General features: G+C 35.8%; 1 protein-coding gene across 4 annotated transcripts in view; it reads left to right on the plus strand.

Annotated features, from left to right (window-relative positions):
• Window positions 1-24,332, plus strand: part of SEMA3E (semaphorin 3E) — a 258,462-nt gene that overhangs the window by 178,265 nt on the left and 55,865 nt on the right. For all 4 annotated transcript variants that reach the window (XR_014816009.1, XR_014816010.1, XM_084977289.1 and 1 more), the window contains exon 5: window positions 23,879-23,972. Coding sequence is in view for 1 of the 4 variants with exons in the window: in XM_003130220.7 (XP_003130268.3) it covers window positions 23,879-23,972 (94 nt within the window). In the remaining 3 variants the exon portion in view is untranslated. The remainder of the gene's footprint in view (window positions 1-23,878; window positions 23,973-24,332) is intronic.

The following is a 24,332-nucleotide window of genomic DNA, read 5'->3' on the forward strand; positions in this document are numbered from 1 at the left end:
CAAGTGACAGAGGACAAAGTTTAAAGGAAAGTTAAAGGAAAAATAACAGATCTAATATGGAGTCAGATTTGTTATACCCTATTACACCATGTATTAAAGATACTGTATTCTCTTGCTTGCTCAAGGTTTTTTTTTTGCTCATGCTAATTCTTTTACCCGATGAACTTTTATTCTTATGCTCTGTTAAGAAAATCCTAACTCATCCTTCAAGACCCAGCTCATGCATCATCTCCTCTTTGATGCTTACCTTGACCACAATGTGGTGTAGTTAATTACTTTTCCCTTGGATTTTCATTGTACTTCAGACAAAACTTCATTATGAATTATGATTTCTCTATGAATGCCAGAGTGACACAGAGAAGCCACCGTCTTAGTTTCTTCATGCCACAACACAATCCTGGCAGTAGTCATTGAAATCATTCGCTAAAAAGATGTAATGAGCTAGAGATGGTCATACTAAGTGAAGTAATCAGACAGAGAAAGACAAATATCACAAGGTATCACTTATATGTGGAATCAAAAAAAAAATAATACAAGTGAACTTATTTACAAAATAGAAACAGCCTCACAGACATAGAGAAACCTATGGTTACCAAGAAAGAGTGGGGAGGGATAAATGAGAAGTTTGAGATTAATAGATACTGACTATTGTGTACAAAATAGGTAAACACCTAGGATCTACTGTATAGCACTGGGAACTATATTCAATATCTTGTACTAACCAATAATGGAAAAGAAGCTGAGAAGAACCGGATCAGTGTGCTATATATCTGAAACTAACACAACATTGTAAATCAACTATAGTTCAATAAAAAAAAAAGATTTAATGAGCATACATGTTACCTACCTGGGTCCTTGAACTCTTTAATCAATGGAAATTGATGAGACCAGATAAGGAATCAGGAAAGCCTTTCCTGGGACGCCTGCTACAGCCTCAAGGAGTGAGAACAGGAAACAGGTGTGCTTGCTCCAGGAGTCAGGGAAAAGGGTTCCTTAAATGGGGACGGATTGATGGATTGGGCTGGAGGGGTGCCTTCGGTGGTCTGCCCACCTCCTTTGTGCTGCTCACGTGTGTTCTTTGCTTTTGCTCCCAGTATCTGAGATGTGGCATTTGGTTTGGCCCTTTGTCTTCCTGTTTTTCATAATTGCCCCAGTTGTGCAAGCATGCATCTATTTTAAGTCCCTTATTTCTTTGTGTTCAGTTGCTCAAGGAGATGTTTATCCAGGTGCAAGCATCCAGGAAAGTGTTCCATGTCCCAGGACCCAACCTGTCCCATATATATCAGGCTCATCATTTTACTTAAATTGACTTAAAGTCAAGATTAGGTATAATCAAACATTTGGACATTAGGCATCTTAAATATTTTAATCAATGTTTACTGATAGTTTGAGGTGATCACATATATGCATGTTTATGTATAAGTGTATAAATATGTAAATGTGTATAAGGTGCATATGAGGTCTTTTCAGCTTTCTGGACTAATTGTTTCCTGTTTCCTCTTCCACACTGCTAAGTTCTTAATCATCAGATTTTGCCTCTTTAATAATACCTGGAGTATTTGATTTTAGCCCTATTAATCTTCCTGTACCCTCAGTTGGAATCATCTGTAGACTGTTTTGACCTGAGATTGTGCATGGAAACCTTTGCTTAGCTCAATATAGCAAAGTCTTGGTTGAATAAGTCATTGGAGAAAGCATCTAGTCTGTCTTGCTAAGGTTCTGCTGTGGCCAATGCCAGTTCATATAACTATGATGCTTTGGTTTTGTGATGATACTTTATACATTTTTTACTGACAAAAACAGGCCTCCAGTGGCTCTTTAATTTGGGAATTTGTCCATGAATTGTAGTCCAGCTCGTGGGGTCCTACTTCTAGTTTTGTCTCCTCCCTTAATCCACTACGCTGCTTCATTGTCTGCCTTTATTCTTCACTCGGAGACACAACTACTCTGCTCTCTCTCTGTTCCTGAATCCACTGCCATTCTGGATGGTGACTGGATGTTGCTTTGCCACATCAGTCCTACTCTCTTGGTTGTGTTTCATCTTTTTCCAGCTTTACCCTCCTCATTCATGGCTTCAGCCACGGGTCTCTGCTCTCACAGTCTCATCTCTGTAACTCCCTCTGTCCTTTACATCAACATTCTCAGCATAGCTTCTCACTGTTCATTAGTGTTCTATGCTGTCTATCCATCACTTTAATACTGCTCTTTCTTTCCATACTCAGACATTTTCCAGGCTCAGGAAGATCCACCCAGATTTCACTAGCCCCCCAGGCTTGGATCTACAAGTTTCCACTGGCTCCTTCTGCTCCAAAGACATATGTGCTCTGCCTCTGTTAAAACAAAACAGAACAAACAAAAGCTCCCCCAAACAAATAAAACAAGCTGAATTCTAAACTTGATTTAAAAAGTAAATTATCAAAGCATATAAAGACCTACAAGAACATACTTGTGATGAATTTATCAGCAGGGGAGGAAAAAGTCAGTAAGAACAAAAAAGCAAAAGAAAAATATTGATATGTTCAGACTATATTGGGTAATTTTTAAAAGCTTGTGTTTTTTAAACATAAAATCATTTTAAAATGATCATAAATTGACTCAAAACAGAACTAAGAGAATGAGGAAATATTTGCAGCAGGTAATAAATATTAATATCTAAACTCTGAGAAATGTCCATAAAGCCTTAAAAGTATGCCAAGACCTTAGTTAATGAATGGATCCAAGATAAATTTCCAAAAGAGTGAATACATATGCTACTACTATTTGAAATGGTCAAGCTCATTATAATGAAATGAATGCAGAATAAAATAGAATTATTTTGGCCTATGAAAATTTTAAGTATATTCAGTCAATTGCAGATATTTGGACTCAGGAACTCATGTACTTCTTTCTGGTAGGAACACGAAAGTATACAGACTTTTTTTCTTGTTTCTCTTTAAGTATTATTGTTATTTAGTTTTCATCTTTATTTGATAAATGTGTTCTAAATTTATTTTATAAATTTTGCCACATGTATAGATTCTTGTAACTACTGTCCCTAACAGGATTTTCAGACAAGCTTTCTGATCCCCTTCTCAGACTTTAGCAACTACTGACCTGTTAACTGTCTTGATAGTTTTGTAATCTTGAGAGTGCCATTTAAATGGAATCACACAGTAGGCAAATTTTGAGACTGGCTTCTATCACTCAGCATTAAGTGCATTTGACATGTATTGAGTGGTATGTATATAAATACATTATTCCCTTGCGTTGCTGAGGAATATGCCATAGCACAGTATATCACAGTTTGCTTATGCATTCACCTATTAAGGGGCATTTGGGTCATTTCCGTTGTTTTGTTTTGTTTTGTTTTTGTCACGAGTAATGCAGTTTATGGTGGGTACATCCATGCCTTGTATAATCCCTTTCATTATGGGCAATACCTGGACCTGTAACTTGTTTCTACCCAATAGAATATGGCAAAAGTGATGTGACATCACTTTCCTCATCCTATGTTATGTGACAAAGAGTAATTACATTCAGGGGATGTAATTAATTAGTCTCAAATCAGTTGCCTTTAAGCTGACAGTTGCTTAACTTTGTCGGTAGATGGTGCTGTGAGACGTGCCAGAAGGAAGAGGGCATCCTCTGGTAGTTGTGGTCTGGCTCCTTCACCAAGTTTATGCAGAGTGCACTTTTTTTCTCTGCTGCCTGGCTTTTCTTCAGTGTGAGGTACCTGCTGGACACAACTTTTATAGCATCTGGCTTCAGCTCTCAATTCAGGCAGAGGCAGCCTGGGAGAGAGCACATGGGGCTGAGCCTGAGCAGGTGCAGAATTGCTGTTTCTCTGTACCCTTTTTGACCCCAAGCACAGGCTGCTATCCATGGGGCTGGCCATTCGGTGTGTCACACCAGGTGCTAGGTTCTGCAAAGGGTGTGCTCTCTCCAGCTCCAAATTCCTTCTGATGCTCTCTGCGCAGGTGATTTCCTCTGTGTTCCTGAGGATTGTTCCACTTACCTGGGGAACCAGCCTCAAGCTTTTTCACTGGCCGCTGGCATGTGACCACACATCTTTCAGTGAGGTCTGAACCCATTTTGGCAGTTAGTCCTTCCCCAGTCCTTGATTTTTTTTTTCCTTTGTGTCTTTTTGCCTTTTCTGTGGCTGCTTCCTATGGCATATGGAGGTTCCAAGGCTAGAAATCGAATCGGAGTTGTGGCCGCCGGACTACGCTAGAGCCACAGCAGCAACGCGAGATCCCAGCCACATCTGCAACCCACACCACAGCTGATGGGCAACATGAGCTTAACCCACTGATCAAGGCTAGGGATCGAACCTGCAACTTCATGGTTCCTAGTCGGATTCGTTAACCACTGCGCCACAACAGGAACTCCTTGATTCATCTTTATACTCCTACCATCCCTAAGTATATGTATTAAATATCTCATGTTCAAACTTGGCAGTTTTTTTCTCTTGATTGGATCCAGGCTGATACAGGTAATAACCTGCTCTCTCTCCTTCTTAAAAACCACCTTTTTGCTGATTTTCTATTGAAATGACTAGAAGGATTTCATCAGGGGGAGAAAATACATCAGCATGTGCTAGCAAGGAGGAGAGTGCTACCATATGCTAGAAAGTCCAAGGAAATTTATTAGCTGGGATGCAGAACCAGATTGGAGTGAGGCGCTTTGGATCAAATGGTCCTACTTGACAGAGCAGGGCCTTCTCACAGGAAGCAAAGAAGTTTTTGGCAAATTCTCAGGACTTTGCCAGGAGCATCTGGAAAGGGGCCAGGTGACACCCCCTTAGTTACATGCTTTAGAGACTGGCCTGAACATAAAGATGTCGGCAGAAAGGTTCTAAGGCAGGACAACAACATGCAAACAAAAATCTGACCCCAAATATAACAGCTTTAGCAAACACAGGAAGGAAGAAAACAAGTACACAAACCCTGCACAGATGATGCTTTCCTTTCAGGACTTTCTTTAGGGCTGCCCTCACCTTCTGCTCGGGTGGCTAAATCATTGTTGAGATGTCACAGGAGCCCAGAGAACACAGAGATCCAATCAGTAAATGGAGACTTACCGTGTTTCAAGATAAAACCAGCCTGATAGACATCTCTTCACACCAGTGATATCTAAATAAAAATGAGTGAATGTCGGGGCTAAAACAAGGGTTCTATGTGTGTAAAGTATCATAGCCCTGGAGATTGGAAAGTATTTATTAAAGAAATGGTGGTGGAGTTCCATATATTGATTTGACATCCAAGTAAATATGCAATATAATACAAGCTCTATGAAATAAGTTATCAGAGATGCTATAAAGACTGGTAGGAAATATAACAGCTTCAACAGTGGTTCTCCTTAAATAGTAAGATTAGGGAAAAAATCATTAGTTTTTCCAGCCTTTATGTATTTTTAGTCTACATTTTTCTCCCTAATGATATATTGATTAACATGTAAGTAATTATGTTGTTTCAGTCATTTATAGTTACACAGGTCATTGCCTTTTCCTTTATGAAGGGTTCAAAGAACAGAGAAATTATTCCTTCGGCATTTCCCCAATTGCAGTCCGTCCTCCAGACCAAGTCACCACTGGCACTTTGGGCTGTATCTTTCAGATGTCTCCTTCTTTCTGGAAGGACACAAGTCAAACCGATGATATATTTATATTTATACATTTCCATACCTCTAGGCTTAATCCCAGTCTTTAAGTAATAATGTAATCATTTAGGGCCAATCCTTCTTCTCTCCATGCCTCAGTGTCCTCCTCCCTAAAATGGAGCTTATAATAGAGTACTTCATGTGTCGGGTTGTTGTGAGGATTAGATTCATATAAGGGAAGCAGTCGGCTAGTGCTTGGCAGATAATACATGTTATGTAATTGTCAGCTGTCATCGTCACCAGCAGTAGCAGCAACATCGTCATCTTCATTCCTTTAACTTCTCCAGTGGCATAAGCTATTCACAAATCTGAATTCCTAGTCATAACACATCTTTTGATATCCTGCATCACATTTCTACAATGACTTGTCATCATCTAAAATGTATCCAAATGAATAAATGAAACACATTCCTCATATGAAAGTTATCATAGTTTGTAAAAACCTATTCTTTCATTCCTTTTTATTAGGCTCCTTATCAGAGTTATGAGATATTACTCTTTCTTTTCACTCATGCTAAAAATCTCACCATGGTATTGTCAACCTAGCTTTCTTCCCAGTTAAATCAATAGCAAAACCCTTTCAGCTGTATCTTTTTTTTTTTCTCTTGCTCTTTTAAATTTATTATTTTTAAAATTTTTAAAAATTTTATTAGAGTATAAAGATGACTTGGAAAGTTGTTAGGTGTACAGATAAGTGAATCAGTCATACATATACCTCTATCCATTCTTTCTCAGATTCTTTGCAACTGCATGATTAAACTGTCTTTCCAATCCATTCCTCTTTCTGTTCTTTCTGTTGGAACCATCTTCATCCCTGACCACCTCCACTAGCCTCCCCTACAGTTTTCAATTTCTCAGTCTAGCTGTATCTCAGTCTGCTGTCAAATTAACCTTGCTTAGCAATAAGTCTTTTCAAAATATTTATGATTTCCCTTTTGCACATTGAGGAGATGAAGTCCAAATGCCTTATCTCAGAGTTCTTCATGTCTGGTTCTAATGTACTTTCTCAGCCCTCTCTCCTTCCTGCTTGTTAACCTTCCTGTGTACAAGTTTGATTACCATCAGTAAGGGCTGCTTGCTCCTTTCCTACCCAATCCTTCATTGTGAAATGTTCTTTTCTCCTTCTAGAATGCCTCCTTCTAGAATGGTCAAGAGACTTTGGAATTAGATCTTCCTATTACTAGCTGTGTGAATTTAGATGTTTTTTTATAGCTCTGAGACTCAGAAATCTTATTTTTAAAATGAGAACAAAATTCTATCTCTTAAAGTTGTAGTAACAATGAAATAAATTAAGCAATGTTCTTAGCACAATACCTGAGACATGGAGCATGTTCTTGATAGAAATCTCAATCAGGAGTTCCCGTCGTGGCGCAGTGGTTAACGAATCCAACTAGGAACCATGAGGTTGCGGGTTCGGTCCCTGCCCTTGCTCAGTGGGTTAACGATCCGGTGTTGCCGTGGGCTGTGGTGTAGGTTGCAGACGCGGCTCGGATCCTGCGTTGCTGTGGCTCTGGCGTAGGCCGGGGGCTACAGCTCCGATTGGACCCCTAGCCTGGGAACCTCCATATGCCGTGGGAGCGGCCCAAGAAATAGCAGAAAGACAAAAAAAAAAAAAAAAAAAAAAAAAAAAAAAAAAAAAAATCTCAATCAACTGTTTTTTGTTTCTTCAGGATAAACATTCCAGAATATTACCAGTCCCTTCCTCAACCCAGACCACTCTACCCTCCAGGACTATCAGGTCCCAATTTGCTGTTCTCATAACACCTCATTGTAGGACTTCTCACATTGAGGCACTCGTTATACTAATTTCATTTCTCTATCTAGAGCCCAGAAGGCACAGTTCCTTCCTGTGATATTCTTTGGAGGGTGACTGTATTAAGGTAGATTATCTAAAAGTTTTGTGATGAGCAATAAAAGAGAACATGTAGGTTAAGTGTTTTGAATCTTCTTATGTGCTCTGCGGAAATGATTTGCTGTAACCTTGCCAGCACCTAGCTCAGCGCCATGCACAGAGCAGTGGAGTGATGGTTAATTTCAAGGACACGTTGAAATGATGTCCTGTGAAGTGCCTGCCCTCTGTTTATTCTGCATTCTGTTATCACCAATGACATGGCCCCATGAAACTGGGTTAGTTGTCTCTTTTCGTCATACTCTTGTTTCTATTCTGTGTCTACAGGTGTGAGCCTCCAGGATAATCACATAAAAAATAAAGCATGCTAGGGCTATGCTCACATGCCTTTTATATTTGTAGGATAAGCTAATTCTTGTGGTTTGATCAAGGGAAAAATGAGATGAAAGAAGAGAGAAAGAATATACATTCTCACAGTTGAGACCAGATCATGGAGGAGGTTTCCCTTTTCAATCAGAGAGCACATTAGAGTGTGTGTCCTGGGCATCATGAACTCAGAAAGGGTTTAATTACTATCAGCTTTGAAAATAATTTTGAGATATTCTTATCTATATAAGGAATAGTGCAATGTAGAAGCATCTTTCCTCTTTCCCTAAGAAAAAGCCAAGAACCCCCTAGAGTCCTCTGATAACCGTGAAAGTCTTTACCCATTAAACTTCTTTTCCACCATCTCCTCCTTTGCTGACACTTTTTTAAAATGATTTTTATTTTTCCGTTATAGTTGGTTTATAGTGTTCTGTCAAATTCTACTGTACAGCAAAGTGACCCAGTCTCTCTCCCCCCCAACACACATTGTTTTTCTCACATTATCCTCCATTATGTTCCATCATAAGTGACTAGACATAGTTCCCTGTGCTATACAGCAGGATCTCATTGCTTATCCAATGCTGACACTTGTAACTCTTGGAGCTGCATGGTTCCAGCCAGAGCAGAATGACATATCAGCTGTTACAGCTGCAAGCGTCCCTTCCTTGCAGCTGTCTAGTTCTTACTGTGCAGATGGTGAATTTCGTTTTCTTTTTACCAGCAAATCCTTTTTTCTTCTCCACACAATACTGTGATCCTTTGTGGCCATGTATGCGTCAGTCAGCAGTAGAAACATTCAGAAGTTTTCCAAAGTATCCAAATGAAAGAGGACAGAGATTCAGAATTTAGGAAAAGGCTTTGCAAGCTGGCTACATACAAAGAAGGGGCTATGCCTTCCTTCCTGTGAAAAGTCGAGACTCATCGTTTTATAAAAACTGTCTTTGTCCTTAAAAAGAATTTCGATTCTTGCTTTATTGGGTGTGGTCAGAATAACGGTGGGAAGAGTTAGACTCAGGGAAGGTAGACGAGAAAAGCAGTGCAGAAGAAATCCAGACGGTTAAGTGAATTTAAACCAAGATTTTTTTTTCCTGCCATGTGTGAATGTCTAGATAATTACCTTATCCTTCAGTTAAATTTTTGAAAGTATTACATAAATGTTTATTCATGATTACTTCTAGCTTCTATTTAATATTAGTAATAAATTAATAGTAAGGAATACTTAATATATCCTGGTTTATATTTTCTATATTAAAATATATAAATGCTTATATATGTAGATTATATATATAAATTGTCATATATTCCAACATATTTTATCTAAGAAACACAGTTTGATGCAATTGCATATTATTTTATTCTGCAATGTGTAGAGAATATCAGAAATTAAACACCTGTTTATACTGAACACATATTCTCTACCACTGCTTTTTCCTACAAAATTCACCCTAAAATAGCTATGCAGGATAACATGTCCATAATTTCTTAAAAAATACTCATAGTTACATTCACTAAAGTTCTTGGCATTTTACTAGGCAGCAGCTAGATTTTATAATCTAGACCATGATGTCATTTACAACAAAACTTTATTTTCTTTAGCCTTTTAACATATAGTTATGCCTGCTTTAAATACTGTATAATTTGTTTATATGAAGAGATTCCAGGTAAGCTATTTGAGTTATTCATTAAAAAATGCTGTGTCAGTCTCAGTGTGAGTTCAAAGTCAGTTCAGTATGGAAATTTAAGGGCAGATTAACTGGGTAGTCCAGACAGAGATTGACTAGACATATGTGATGGATTTTCTATCACATTAAATTTGACTTTTCCAAAGTCAAACACAGATGATCATAAGGTAAATGAATCAAATCAGAACCTATGACTATAAAAAGAAAGGCTATGTTCTTCTTTCAAGTAACTAAAATACCACATTTCTTAATCTTAAAACTACATGTTTAATTATAATATAACATTTAGTATTGTGATCTTACAAGACATTTCCAGCAAATATTGCCAACATTCAGCTTTCCATATTCTTAGGCTTTGTTTAGGCTTATTTCAATCCATTGCAGTTATCATTCTTATTGATGAACAATTTTTCCCATCTTTGTCCAGTTAACACCTCTACAAGCTGACATCTAAGTCTTTATGATATCACCCTAATAGTCTGAAAGCTTTCTAGAATGCAGAGGCATTCCATACATACTTTGTACATCTACGACTCCAATTCATTTTTAAAGCTAATTTTGTGATGTTTTATTGATTTGTACAAGTTTATAATGTATTAAGGAAAGAATAAAGGCTTTATTTTTTATTTGAGTGAAAAATATGTTTATTTTTCATGTAGGATTTTTTTTAAAAACTTAATTCATATTACTTATCAGTCTTTCTTTTAAGTCTTCTGGCCTTTGTTTCTTATTTTAAAAGGGCTTATCCCAAATCCAAGGTTATATACAAAAGTTTTATATCTTTTTGTATTCTCTGTATAATCCTATTTCTTGTGCTTAAATTGTTGATCAGTCTGGAATTTGGCTAAAGGCTATAGGACATGAGGTAGTAATCAAACTTTATTTTTTTCCAGATGGCAATCCAGTTGTCCAAACACCATTCACTGAATAATCCATCACTTATCTACAGTGCTTTGAAATACTATCCATATTAAGGTGCATTCTTACACCACATTGACTTCTTATGATATGGAACAAGGTTTTAAAGTAAATCATGGAACAACAAAAACAAAATACTGAATGAAATCAGCATTATGTACCATTGGGTTTGATATAAAATATCTGGTTGCCAACCCTTGGATTTATAAGAGATCAGATTTCTTTTCATGTATGATTTTGTCCTGTATTCAGATATTCCAGTTCCTATATTTTCTCAGTGATCCTTTATATTCTTCCCTAACCCTGGTTGTCACAGTGGTCATAGGAGATAGCAGCATAGAAGTAACATTTGTTCCTTTTTACAGGTAATGAAATTGAGGTTGAAAGAGCTTATAGGACTTTAGCATGATCACATCAGGGCCTTTCTTATCCCCACTTTGACTTAACTCTCTTGTCACCTCTTGATACCTCTTGATTCCTATTCTTCCCTTATTTCTGTCATTGAAATAATGTATTCTTCTAATATGATTCAATGATTAAAAAGTACTCATTAGTTATTGAAGTATAGTTAATATATTGGCTAATGAAAAACATTTGGCATATTATATATTACCTGCAATCACCTGTTCATTTTGGTTTGCCATTTGTTAAACTGATGATGATGATGATTTTAAATTTTTAAATTGAACTTACACTAAAAAAAAAAGGAGAAAAGTTCATACGTTTCTCCTAACTCCCACCCCTTGCTTCTGATAAGCATCAGTTTGATCTCTGATCTATGAGTTTCTCTTTAATGTTTTTTTTTTTTAGATTCTACATGTAAGAGAGATAAATATTTGTCTTTGACTTATTTCACTAGCATAATACCCTCCAGGTCCATTCATATTGTCATAAAAAGATTTCATTCTTTTTATGACTGAATATTTTGTGTGTGTATATATATATATATCTTACAGTGTCATTATCTATTCTTCTATCAAGAGGCAATTAGGTTCTTGCCATATCTTGACTATTGTTAATAACACTGCAATTAACATGGGGTACATATTTTTTTTTTATTTAGCGTTGTAATTTTCTTTGAATACATGCCCAGAGGTAGTAGAATTGCTGTATGTATGGTAGTTATATTTTTAATTTTTTGAGGAATCTTTGTACTATTTTCCATAGTGTAGGTACCAATTTACATTCCCACCACCGATGCATAAATGTTCCATTTGCTCTACATCTTTGCCAAAACTTGCTATTTCTAGACTTTTTCATAATAGCCATTCTAACAGGTTTGAGGTAATATCTTGTTATTTTAACTTGTATTTCCCTAATAATGAATGATGTAGAGAATCTTCATATACCTATTGGCCATGATATGTCTTCTCTAGAAGAATGTCTATTTGGATCTTTTGCTTATTTTTAAATCAGGGTTTTTTTAAATTTTGTTATTGTTTGTCTGTTTCTGGCTGTTGATTTGTATGAATTTTTATACATTATATAATAGGATATATATATGTATACATATATAGACAGATGCTTTTTATAAATCTATTGAGATGATCATATGGTTATATGATTTTTATTCCTCATTTTGTTAATGTGGTGTATCACACTGACAGATTTGTGAATATTCTACCACTCTTGTATCTCTGGAATAACTCCCACTTGATCGTGATTTATGATCCTTTTAAATTTAGTTTGCAATTTTTTTTTTCTTTTTACAGCCACACTCGCAGCATATGGAAATTCCCAGGCAAGGGGCTGAATCAGAGCTGCAATCGCCAGCCACAGCCACAGACACAGCAATGCTGGATCCTTAAACCCTGCATCCTCATGGGTACTAGTCTGGTTCATTACTCCCACTGAGCCACAAGGGGAACTCTGAGTTTGCTAATACTTTGTAGAGGATTTTTGCATATACATTCATCAGGCATACTGGTCTGTAATTTTATTTTCTTGTAGAATATTTATCTGATTTTGGTATCAGAGTAATGCTGGTCTTACAAGATGAATTTGGAAGAGTTTCCACCTCTTCTATTTTTTGAGTAATTTGAGAAGGATTGATACTAATTCTTTGACAGTGTGGTAGAATTCATTAGTTAGGCTGTCTGGTCTTGGACTTTTGTTTGCTGTGAAGTTTTTGATTGTGGATTCAATCTCCTTACTAGTAATTGGTATTTTCTATTTTATGATGACTGCATCTTGGTAAGTTGTATATTTCTAGGAATTTATCCTTTTTCTTCTAGGCTGTCTAATTTGTTGGTATATAATTGTTCATAGTAGTCTCTTATGGTCCTTTGTATTTCTGTAGTATTAACTGTAGTATCATTTCTTTCTTTCTTTTTTGTTTTTTTTTTTTGTTTTTTTTTTTAAGTCCTTACCCTCAATACACGGAAGTTCCTGTGCTAGGGGTTGAATCAAAGCTGCACCTGCCAGCCACAGCCACAGCCACAGCAGTGCCAGATCTGAACCATGCCTGTGACCTACACCACAGCTCACGGCAATGCTAAATCCTTAACCCACTGAGCAGTGCCAGGGATTGAACTCACATCCTCATGTATACTGGTTGAATTTGTTACTGCTGAGCCTCAGTGTGAACTCCCTCATTTCTTATTTATATCCTCCACATTTCTTTTCTTTTCTTTTTTTTTTTTTTTTTTTTTTTTTTTTTTTGGTGAGTCTAGCTAAAGTTTTGTCACTTTGATTTATCTTTTCACAGAAACAGCTCTTAGTTTCATTGATTTTTTTTTTTCCCCCTATGGTCTTTTTAGTCTCTGTTTCATTTATTCCTGCTCCTTCCTTTGTTATTTCCTTCCTTCTAACTTTGGTATAAGGTTATTTATTTGAGACTTTTCTCAGTTCTTGATGTAGGCCTTTGTCACTGTGAACTTCCTTCTCATCTTGCCTGACAATTAGGCTACTTTGCTTAATTTTATGGGGTTAAAAGGAATAGTATGCATCATGCTTCCTAAAGTCAATATTATCTAAATACTTGGAACATAATAGACTTTTTAAATGTTAAAATGTACCCATATATAGTTTGTCATAGTACAATGGGAACAATGCTGCAAGAGATACATAGCATAGCCCATAGAAGTTGTGCTTAGAGAAGTCTTGGAGAGAATCAGTGAAGTCATTCTTCAACATTATTTTGCCATTAGTCAAAATTGGTGTTGTACAGAAAACGAGTTCTTTTTTCTCAAAGGGAAAATCTAATCAAAGGAATGGGTATTATGATGCAAAAAATTTTATAGTCAGCTTACTCTGCTAGAGTTATGCTTGGATGGTGGAAATCATAAGGTCAAACTGTGAAGGTTCTGAATTGCCATTCTAGAAGTTAGACTTTGTTCAATAGTAATGAAGAAGCCCTAAAGATTTTTTTGAGAGGGAAAGTAACATGATTGTTTTTAATAAGATGGTAAGGAAGAGGTAGGAAGCAAGGCTGATGCTGTTTTCTAGTAAAAGTCCTCAGGACAACATTATAATTATGGTTTGGACAGTATTTGCTGCCAAGATTCTTAGTACACCTTGGCATACATACCCAATAGACAGAGCTATCAATATGAAATTTAAAAGAATATTGGCATATACTGAAGGCACTTAGGGTGAGAAGGAGAATGGAATCCTGAAGTAATAATTGAAGGATAAACAAGAGAGGGAGAGAGAGATGATTTTGCCTTCAAATGAAGTTTAAAGCAAATATTTATTTAAAAATTCAGCACAAGTGAGTTAGAATTTTACTTAGATGTAGTATATACTTTTTAAAAAATTTGGTAGCGTCTGTAAGCAATTCCAACAATATTTAAGGAAATAAAACATTTGAACATATTTGATAAATAAAATAATGGTAATATACCTTTCATCTTTCAAAAATCTTAATATATATTTTTGTTTGTTTATTTATTTGTTTGTTTTTGTCTTTTTGCATTTCTTGGGCTGCTCCCTCGGCATATGAGGTTCCCAGGCTAGGGGTCTAATCGGAGCTGTAGCCGCCGGCCTATGCCAGAGCCACAGCAACGCTGGATCCAAGTCGCATCTGTGACCTACACCACAGCTCACGGCAACGCTGGATCATCAACCCACTGAGCAAGGCCAGGGATGGAACCCGCATCCTCATGGTTTCTAGTCGGATTCGCTAACCACTGAGCCAGGGCGGGAACTCCTATATTTTTAGACTTTGATTATACATTAAGTACCTTATAGACACTCAACTATGCCTGGCAACACAAACATATCTACCCTCTCTTTTTACAGGGCTAGGTAGGGTAACACTATAGAATAATATGGAGACTCGAGACTCATGAACCTTCACCCCAGTTGTAATTCCTAACCTATAAAGAGAAAGTAAGATTTGTGAATAATATTATTGACCCTGTTTTACTTCAGATTTATTTTGAGAATGAAACAAGGTAATATATGCAAGAATACTCCATGAATGTTAAAGTAGTATATAGATATAATATATCATTTTCAGAGGAAAAAAAGGTTAAAAAAAAAAAAGATAACTGCAATTAAAATGCAAAACATTGGCCTTAAAGTCAAAGCATATCCTTAAAACTTCACTCTTTTTTTGTATTTCTTCTTTTCCTCTTTGTTTATTCAGCCATGGGAAATGTTTTAAATAGTCTTTAATAAATGATTTTATTGCTTGGCAGAAGAAAGGGAAAAAATGAGGTAGTGAATCACATTCAAAATTAACTTGTGATACAGATAATTTAATAGCTATTTTTATAAAGAATTAAGTGCATATTATGGTTACTTATGCACCTCAGTCCATTTTTCATTGTGGATCGATACATTTTGTATAAGCCTGTGTAATTTGCCTTTTTTTCTAACTTTTAGAAATAACTAATAAAATAGGTGATTATAAAGTTCAAATTACTTTGACATCTTTCAGAATATCTCAGTGGTGCTGAAGGTAAGAATTATAACTAATACATGAAGCTGATTTATTAATGGGAAACACACATTTCATTTCATTGGCATCATGTTGACTACCTGATAGGCAATAACCCTCACCCAGTGACAATAGATTACAGTAGGCTTTTAAAGACTTTCCTCAAGACCTAAATGAGAACATTCTCCTGGGAAGATATCCCATTTATTCTTTGCAAATTTTTTTTTTTTTCTGAAGCTCACATGCATCTGTGCATATCTGTAAACTGGATGCCCTGCTTTTTCTCAAGCACACATGGATCTATCGAAAAACTTCTCCATATCATACCAAAACAAAAAGTGCAGCCCACTCTGTTAATACTAGTGATGTCTTATAAATTTAAGCCACATTACTCAGGCAGAAATTCCAGCTGTTAAAACATAGATAATGGAAAGCCAGTTTAAGTAGTGACCATCATTCTCAATGGGGTTAAACACCAGCATTACACATTCCTTGACCCATACACTCGATTGCTTCAGGGTCATTGACAATGTCATCATGACTCAAGTTTTTTGTTGTTTGGTTGCTGAATTCTACTTCATGGAAGAAAATTATATTAATTGTTAGTATTTTATTGGATTGTACACTGAAGTAAACACTCTGTTTAATACCACAATGAATGCTCAAAATAATGTGATGAACTTCATTCTTGAATTTATAGTTAATTTTGATTTAGCTTAAAGTATGCAAAACAAAGCAATAAATATTTGGAATTTGCCTTTTTTCTATCATAATATCATTACTATTCAGACTATGGTAAATTTTCTTCCTTTTTAAACTGTACACATCTCAGCTCTATAAAGTTGCAAAAGTAATCTATTGAATCCTGAGGAATTAAGATGAATTGGATAAATATATTTTTCTGCTATCTATAACTTAATAAAGCCTCTAAAATACTGAGGGGAAAAGACCAATTAGTTCATTAAAAACTACTATCAAGTTGGTTATTTGATGAAAATTAAGAACTCAGTCTTTATTGCCAATTCGGTATTGAAGTTTCAGGACCATACACCACAGTGTCAAGAGAATACCTTTTCCTTATTTAAAAAAAAATAAAAATCATGTAGCTTTGAAAGGGGGGCCTGACTAACAAATGATTATACCTCCATGTCATACCTTCATATTACATCAAATTACATGCTGTCATTAATAAGGTCTTTGGGGATGATGAGTCATCTCCATAATTCCTCAATATTCGGTTTTCTTTTCAATGACTGTCATGTGATATTAAATTATATTTATCTTTACCTGAAATATATTAACCTTGACTAGAGTTCATTATAAATTATCAAATTGTATATGAAAATAGATTATTTTCATTAAATAGCTGGGGAAATTAACAATATAATCAGTTTTACTAGACCCAGTGGGAATCAAAATATAGAAAAAATAGGACCATGATGTTGCTATACAGGTAGTGACAGAAAAGCATATACCAGCATAGCATTTGTAGATGTTATCTAGTTTTAAATCAACATACCTATCCACAGCTATGTTTTGTGCATTGTTTTAAATCTGTAATAAAATAGGCAAGGACTACACAACAAAGGAGATAAAACTATTTACACAAACAGTTGTGCATTTATTATGCATCAAGTATTTTATTATATACAGGGGATCAAAGATACATGTCTCATAGGCAATTTCCTCAAGGAAACCTCTCAGACCAGAAAGGGAATCAAACAGACAGTTATAATACAGAGAAGTAAATGATATGATTCTTCAGGGGGACACAGAAAGGGAAAGGAATTTATAGTAGAGCACACAGAGGGGTTAGATCAGTATTCCTGGGGGTGATAAGGTCTATGCTGAAATTTTAATATTATGTGGCCTTATTATCCTAGACATGTTAATGAGCCCAAGTAAGCGTATAAAACCTACAAGCAGTTGAGAATGGTTGGCACTCAGGCTGTAAGAGCAACATTTTTTTTTTTTTTTTTTTTTTTTGTAATCTTTTTAGCGCTGCACCCATAGCATATGGAGGTTCCCAGGCTAGGGGTCCAAATGGAGCTGTAGCTGCTGGCCTTCACCACAGCCACAGCAACACAGGATCCAAGCTCTGTCTGCACCGTACACCACAGCTCACTGCAACGCTGGATCCTTAACCCACTGAACTGGGCCAGGGATTGAACCTGTGTTCTCATGGATCTAGTCAGATTCATTTCCCCTGAGCCACGAAGGGAATTCAGAGAGCAGCATTTTAGAGATGAAGTACTTATGTAAAAAGCCTAAGAGCTTTAGACTTTGCTCTCTAGAGGCTATGCAAGTCAATGAAAGATTTTATGTAGGGAGGTGATAAGAGGAAATTCACAATTAAGAAGGAAGGTCTTTGGCAGCAGAGTAAAGAATTAATGTCTTGGGTGGGGAGACTGCTTAGGAAGCCGATGTTAAGGTGTTAAGTGGTAATGGAGTGAATTAAATAAGTGCCCTGGTTCAGGGAACAGTGGTGAATATTGCAGTAGATACAGTGGGGGAAGAAAAGAGAGAGTCTGTCGGAGGTAATTTATGAGAATGGGAGAGTGATGAGACTTGGAGGGGTCTTTTTGTTTATTACTACTGTGTTCCTGCCCCAGGACCAAAACTAGACATACAAGAAACATAGATCTTTTTTTTTTTCTTTTTGACTAATTATGTAAAGGATGGAAACTGATTTTTCTCTACCAAACATAAGATATGGGGTTGTCTGCTACACGTCAAGAGAGATCATGAGTTAAAATGTTTGAGTTTATAGCTGCTCAAATAAACGACATAACCAGAGAAACATACACATCCCGTGGCAATTTTGAGGGCTGAGCTAAAATCACTGATTGTTAGCAACTGTTTCATAGTTTTGAATGGTTTGCTTTAGGAGTCATCACAATCCTAGGTTTAAAAGTGGGGAAGGTAGACATGTGGGTGAGAGAAAAAGGAACAAGGTGAGGGCTAACTAAGTGGGAAGATGGGAATGCACTTTTGTATTTTTGAAAAAATAAAAGAGTCTCAACTTTGGAGGTTTGCATAGGGTCAAAAATATTTATAATGTTATGATAACTCGTAAAGGAGATGGAAGGGTGAGAGGCTATGTGGTGCAATATCCTTATAGGAGTTGAACTTTTTTTTTTTGTTTGTTTGTTTGTTTAATGACTGCTGCAACAAATACTGGAATTTAGTGGCTTAGAATAATACAAATGTTTTGTCTAAAATTCTGTAGGTGAGAAGTCTGAAATGATTCTCACTGGGATAAAATCAAGATGTCAACAGGGATGCATCCCTTCCAGAAGATCTGGGGGAAGAATCCATGTCATTCTTTTTTCCTGCTTCTGGGAAACCACCCACATTCCTTGGCTCATGGCCCCATTCTTACATTCTCAAAGTCGGCAGTTAAGGCGGGCTAGTCTTCCCCACACTACATCACTCTGGTTGGTTCTTGGCTGTCACCATCACACCTTCTATGACTCTTTTAAGGACTCCTGTGATTATATTGAGCTCAGGTGAATAATTCAGGGTACTCTCCCCATTTGGAGGTCCTCCACTGAATCATATATGAAAAATCCCTTTTGCTGTGTAGAGTAAGATAGTCATCAGTTCCAGGGATTAGGGCATGAACATCTTGAGGCTCCATAATTATGTCTAGTGTGGGAGCTCTGATTCACTTAAGGCAAGGAGGTGTTGAAGCATGTTGTAAATTGAGTGTGGCTAAGGGATTTACTTACCATGAAATAAGAATCTGAGAAGGCATGGTGGCAAGGTTTGGGAGGAGCAATTAAATTAGACCAGAAACATGGTTTTAGTCTTATCGCTGATAGAAATTACTTTTCTGAACTGGTTCATGTTTCATGATTTGTTTAGTGGAAATCTAATACTTGTTATCAACAAAGATGGATTGGTTAAAAATGTGAGTTTTGAGTATGTTCATAAAAAAGGCAAACCATTTTCAGGTTTCATTAACTTTCACCACAGGCAGATTTTTTTGGTTTTACAAGGTCATAAAACATTGATTAAGTGTTAGATAACTTTATGTTATTAATTTTTCTGACTTTGACTTCTTTTGTTTAACTTCTCTAAAGTGTCAGCTAAATATGCTTTAAGGTCATAATTGCACATAATGTGCTCAGATAAAATTTATTGAGGCCATTCATTTGTCCCAGACAACCAGGCAGTTGTGATGAAGCTATTCTTTGTATTAGCAAGTGAGATCGGGTTCAAAACCATAGAAATGTGAAGCTGTGTGTGATCGTAGCTGTACTTAGACTCAAGTCATTCATATCAAAAATGTCAACCCTTTACTAGCTTTTCTTTTTTTTTTTTTGCTTTTATTTTCAAATGTTATTTTAGTCATAACATCATAATAGCCTTTGTTCAAAAAAATGGATAAAATATTTTTGTTACAGCTTCATGAAACTTAGTAACTCAAAAAATAAAGTAAAAATCCAGGATATGGTATTACTATTTTTAAGGCATACAGTAATTTAATTAAGGATATGGAGTTCCTATTGTGGCTCAGTGGGTTATGAGCCTGACATAGTGCCTGTGAGGATGCAGGTTCAATCCCTGGCCTCATTTGTGGGATGAGGATCTGGCATTGCCACAAGCTCTGGTGTAGATCACAGATGTGGTTCATATCAGGCGTTGGTGTGGCTGTGGTGCAGGCCTGAAACTCTGATTTGAACCCTAGCCTGGGAACTTCCATATGCCACAGGTGCTGCCTTAAAAAAGATAAATAAATAAATTAGAAATATTGGTTGCACCTATATTATACTTCTACATAAAGTTATGTTCTGATTAATAAAAATAAATATAGAGCTTCCTGTGATATGAACTGACCTCAATTTAGTAATTAAAATGTTCATTTAACAACTAGCCAGGTTTGGGGACAGAGTCAAAGAAGACTATGCAAAGTGATGAGATAGGAGTTATAGAACTTTCAAGTGTTGGAAACAGCTCTTCACTATTTTGTTACAAATGTTATAGTCTTCGAACACAAATCACATAGTCTTAAAATTTAAGAAGTATGTATCACAGTGTACAATCCAGTTTAATACTGAAATCCATTTTTGTATTATCTGACTCCTGGAATGCTAACCAAGGATTTTGTGTAGATGAAAGAACATATGTGTTTTAAAAATTAAATGATAGTTATGTTTCTCCTTTAAGCTATTTAGAAATGTGAATTTTAAGCATTTTTAATTTTTTATAATGATTTTTATTTTCCATTATAGTTCGTTTACAGTGTTCTGTCAATTTCTACTGTACAGCCAAATGACCCAGTCACACATTTATATACATTCTTTTTCTCACATTATCATCCATAATGTTCAACCATAAGTGACTAGATACAGTTCCCTGTGCTATAACAGCAAGATCTCATTGCTTATCCACTCCAAATGCAATAGTTTGCATCTATTAACCCCAAACTCCCAGTCCATCCTATTCCGTACCCCCTACCCTTGGCAACCACAAGTATGTTCTCCAAGTCCATGATTTTCTTTTCTGTGGAAAAGTTTATTTGTGCTGTATATTAGATTCCAGATATAAGTGATATCATATGGTATTTGTCTTTATCTTTCAGACTTACTTCACTTAGTATGAAAGTCTCTAGTTCCACCCATGTTGCTGCAAATGGCATTATTTTTTATGGCTGAGTAGTATTCCATTGTGTATATATACCACATCTTCTTAATTCCCTTCATCTGTCAATGAACATTTAAGTTGTTTCCGTGTCTTGGCTATTGTGAATAGTGCTGCAATGAGCACATGGGTGCATGTATCTTTTTCAATGAAAATTTTGTCCAGACACATGCCCAAGAGTGGGTTTGCTGGGTCATATCATAGTTCTATATTTAGGTTTCTGCTATACCTCCATAGCGGTTGTACCAATTTACATTCCCAGCAACAGTGTAGGAAGGTGTCCTTTTCTCCACACCTTCTCCAGCATTTGTTATTTATTAATTTGTTATTGGTGGCCATTCTGACAGATGAGGTGGTAGAATTTTAAGTATTGATATAAAAAGCAGACAAAAAGGTTTAATTTGCTCTTTGCTCTTTATTTCAAATGACTATTTGTTGAGGTAGTTTTAGCCATTAATCAAATTAGTGAAAGATAGTGGAAGTCTTCTAGAGAAAGTATGGAGGGATTTGGTCAAGATACATCCAAATTTGGACCCAAGGTGTAAATCTCTGATAATATATGAACAATTCATTATTCAAGATTCAATATCACGTATTCTCATGGTCAAATCTGAGGTTTCATAAAAGAGTATGTCCTTTTACAGACTCAGATTTTCATATGGCACAGAATTGTGCCTCATACATCTTGGGTTCCACTTGATTGTTTTCAGAACATTAGGGTTACAGGTTTCTTTGTGAATGTAGTTTCCAGTCAGTTCAGTTTTCTTCTCTTAGAAGACACTGCTATGTCAAATATTTGTTATCTCAGAAACATGCAGATATTCACAAATGAACAGTAGTCTCAGGAACTTAGGTTGTGATTTCTATTTATGAAACCCGTGGCTTTTCTAAGAAATTGTGACTTCATTTCCTTCATTGGACTGTGCATTTCTTCAAATTCTGAGATACTCTTGATCTTAGCATGCATATAATTTGCATTTTCTATTTCCCCACTTGACAATTTATGTTTAAATGAATATACTTCCTTGAATAAACAATATACTTGTTTTTCTCTTACAGTTTCAATTTTAGTGTTTAAAGTGTCTAATTATAGCCATTAGATAAATAAACATCATCAATCATTAGAGACAAAAAATTGAGTGTCACCGAATTTGAAGCTGTAGAGTCTCAATTTAAGAAAACAGTTCAGGGGAGTTCCCATTGTGGCTTAGTAGGTTATGAGCCTGACTAGTATCCATGAGGATGTGGGTTTGATCCCTGGCCTCGCTTAGCGGGTTAAGGATTCAGCATTGCCATGAGCTATGGTGTAGGTTGCAGATGCAGCTCAGATCCTATGTTACTCTGTCTGGGGCTGAGGCTGGCAATTGCAGTTCTGATTCAACCCCTAGCCAGAAATGTTATATGCTGCAGGTACGGCCCCCAAAAAAGCAAAAAGCAAGAACAGTTCAGTATAATACTTTCTATGTATTTCTGCTTTCAATGACCAAACATTTGGACATTTGACGTATTAGTACAATATTGTATGTATACTCCAACTATTTTTACCAAATATTCTATAAAGTGGCAGTCACTAAAGGGGTAAACAAGTAATACATTCATAGATTTGATCACTTCCTGTTCTGTGTGATACTATGGATGCATTTTGCAAATTTAGATGAAAGCCTTTCAGCATAAGTGTTAGCTGGGCAGACCAATAATTCTAGCTCATTTCAACATTTTCTTTTCATGTCATTGCAAATTGGTTGTCTGTGGGATGTGAACACAGAAATGTCTCATATAATTTATTGGTATTCTTGCTCTCTACTTATTTGTGTGTCTAAACAGGTAAACTTTTTTTTTTTTGCCTTAAAATATCAGTTTAGCCATACCTCTGGGTTAGGAAGCATTTGTGTCCTAGGCTATAGTTCAAATCCAAGAACAAGACTAGAGTTTTATAGGAGAGTCAGGTGAACTCTGCACTTATAAGAAAGGTCTTGTAATGGCAGGATCAAAATGGTGGTTTCGAGATATCATAGAGAAGAAAAGAGCATTGAATAAGAATGGCAAGAAAAGGACAGGATTGATAATGTCACTTTTCCAAACTATTTTTTTTTTTTTTTACTAAAACCAGTTATAGAACACTTTATGGAGATTAATTCTAGAAATATCCATTATTGAGAATTTTGAAATCTGACCATTCAGAGAAAAGGTCTGTGGTTATGTGATTGAAATAACAACCAATAAAGTAATAGTTTTTCATGGAAATGCTTATTTTCAATATCTCACTTGTGTGAAACCAGACTGAAATCTTGCACATAATATGACATCGATTTATACATATATGTCCGAGTAATGATTTATGCAGTAATCATTCTCTAACTTATTAAATATTAGATGTCTATACAAAGAATATGTGATAAAGAATAAAACTGATTAGAAAGAAACATTCTAAATTACTGATAGAAATTTTTATCATTTTCTTTTACAGACTATTCAAAAAAATCAAGAATCATATTTGTGGAATAAAAGCCCATTTCCATGTTTATTATTGATTCTCATTTGTACTAACTTTTTTTTTTCTCCCCAGCAAGTTTCTATTCATTTGGAATATGTAGCTGACACACCTCAGAATAATTAATACTGTCTGATCAAGTGATAGATACTGCAACTTTCTTTCATTTCAGCACCTTCATCCTTTTTGAGTGGAGTGAGAAAACCCATATGGGCCTGAAAACCTATGTATTTGTTTGTAAAATCCAGTTTGTTCCTAAATAACTTAATGTTTCTCACTGGTGCCCTATTTACAATCCCTGTTTTATAAATAATGAAAGTTTAATTTACTTTTTCCTGAGAAATTAAATTCTTAGTAGAGTTAGCAAATATATAATGGCTTTTCTGTTTGTTTTTTTTTTTAAGGATCCCCTTTTTCACCTGGAATCACACAGATATGAGAGAGGAAGGGGCAGATGTCCTTTTGACCCCAGCTCTTCCTTCATCTCCACTTTAATTGGTAATTATCATGGCCACAGCCATGAGGTGATAGTCATATTGATTTTGAAACTTAGATTCAATTCTTTAGTATTTTTTTATTTATGTTGCTTTGTCATTATCTCTTTACTGGTGCTGAGAACAAGGATATTATATTTGAAGCCATGCTAACTTGAGCCAGTTTTACTCTAAAATAAATGCAACTGCTATGAAGTACAGTTGTCTCATTCAGAAAACACAAATTGTCACTTAATATCTGATAGAAGGTGTTTTGTCTTGTGCCATGTATTGTTCACAAAATGCAATTATATAAATACTTTATAAAAAATAGCTATAGAAACTAAACTGTATCAACAGATGTTAATTCTTTAAAAAATTTTTT

The sequence above is a fragment of the Sus scrofa genome, chromosome 9 (genome assembly GCF_054392235.1).
Source record: "Sus scrofa isolate SSC_HxYL_T2T_F1_AM1 chromosome 9, Sscrofa_HxYL_maternal_Yorkshire_Landrace_v2.0, whole genome shotgun sequence".
NCBI lineage: Eukaryota > Metazoa > Chordata > Mammalia > Artiodactyla > Suidae > Sus > Sus scrofa.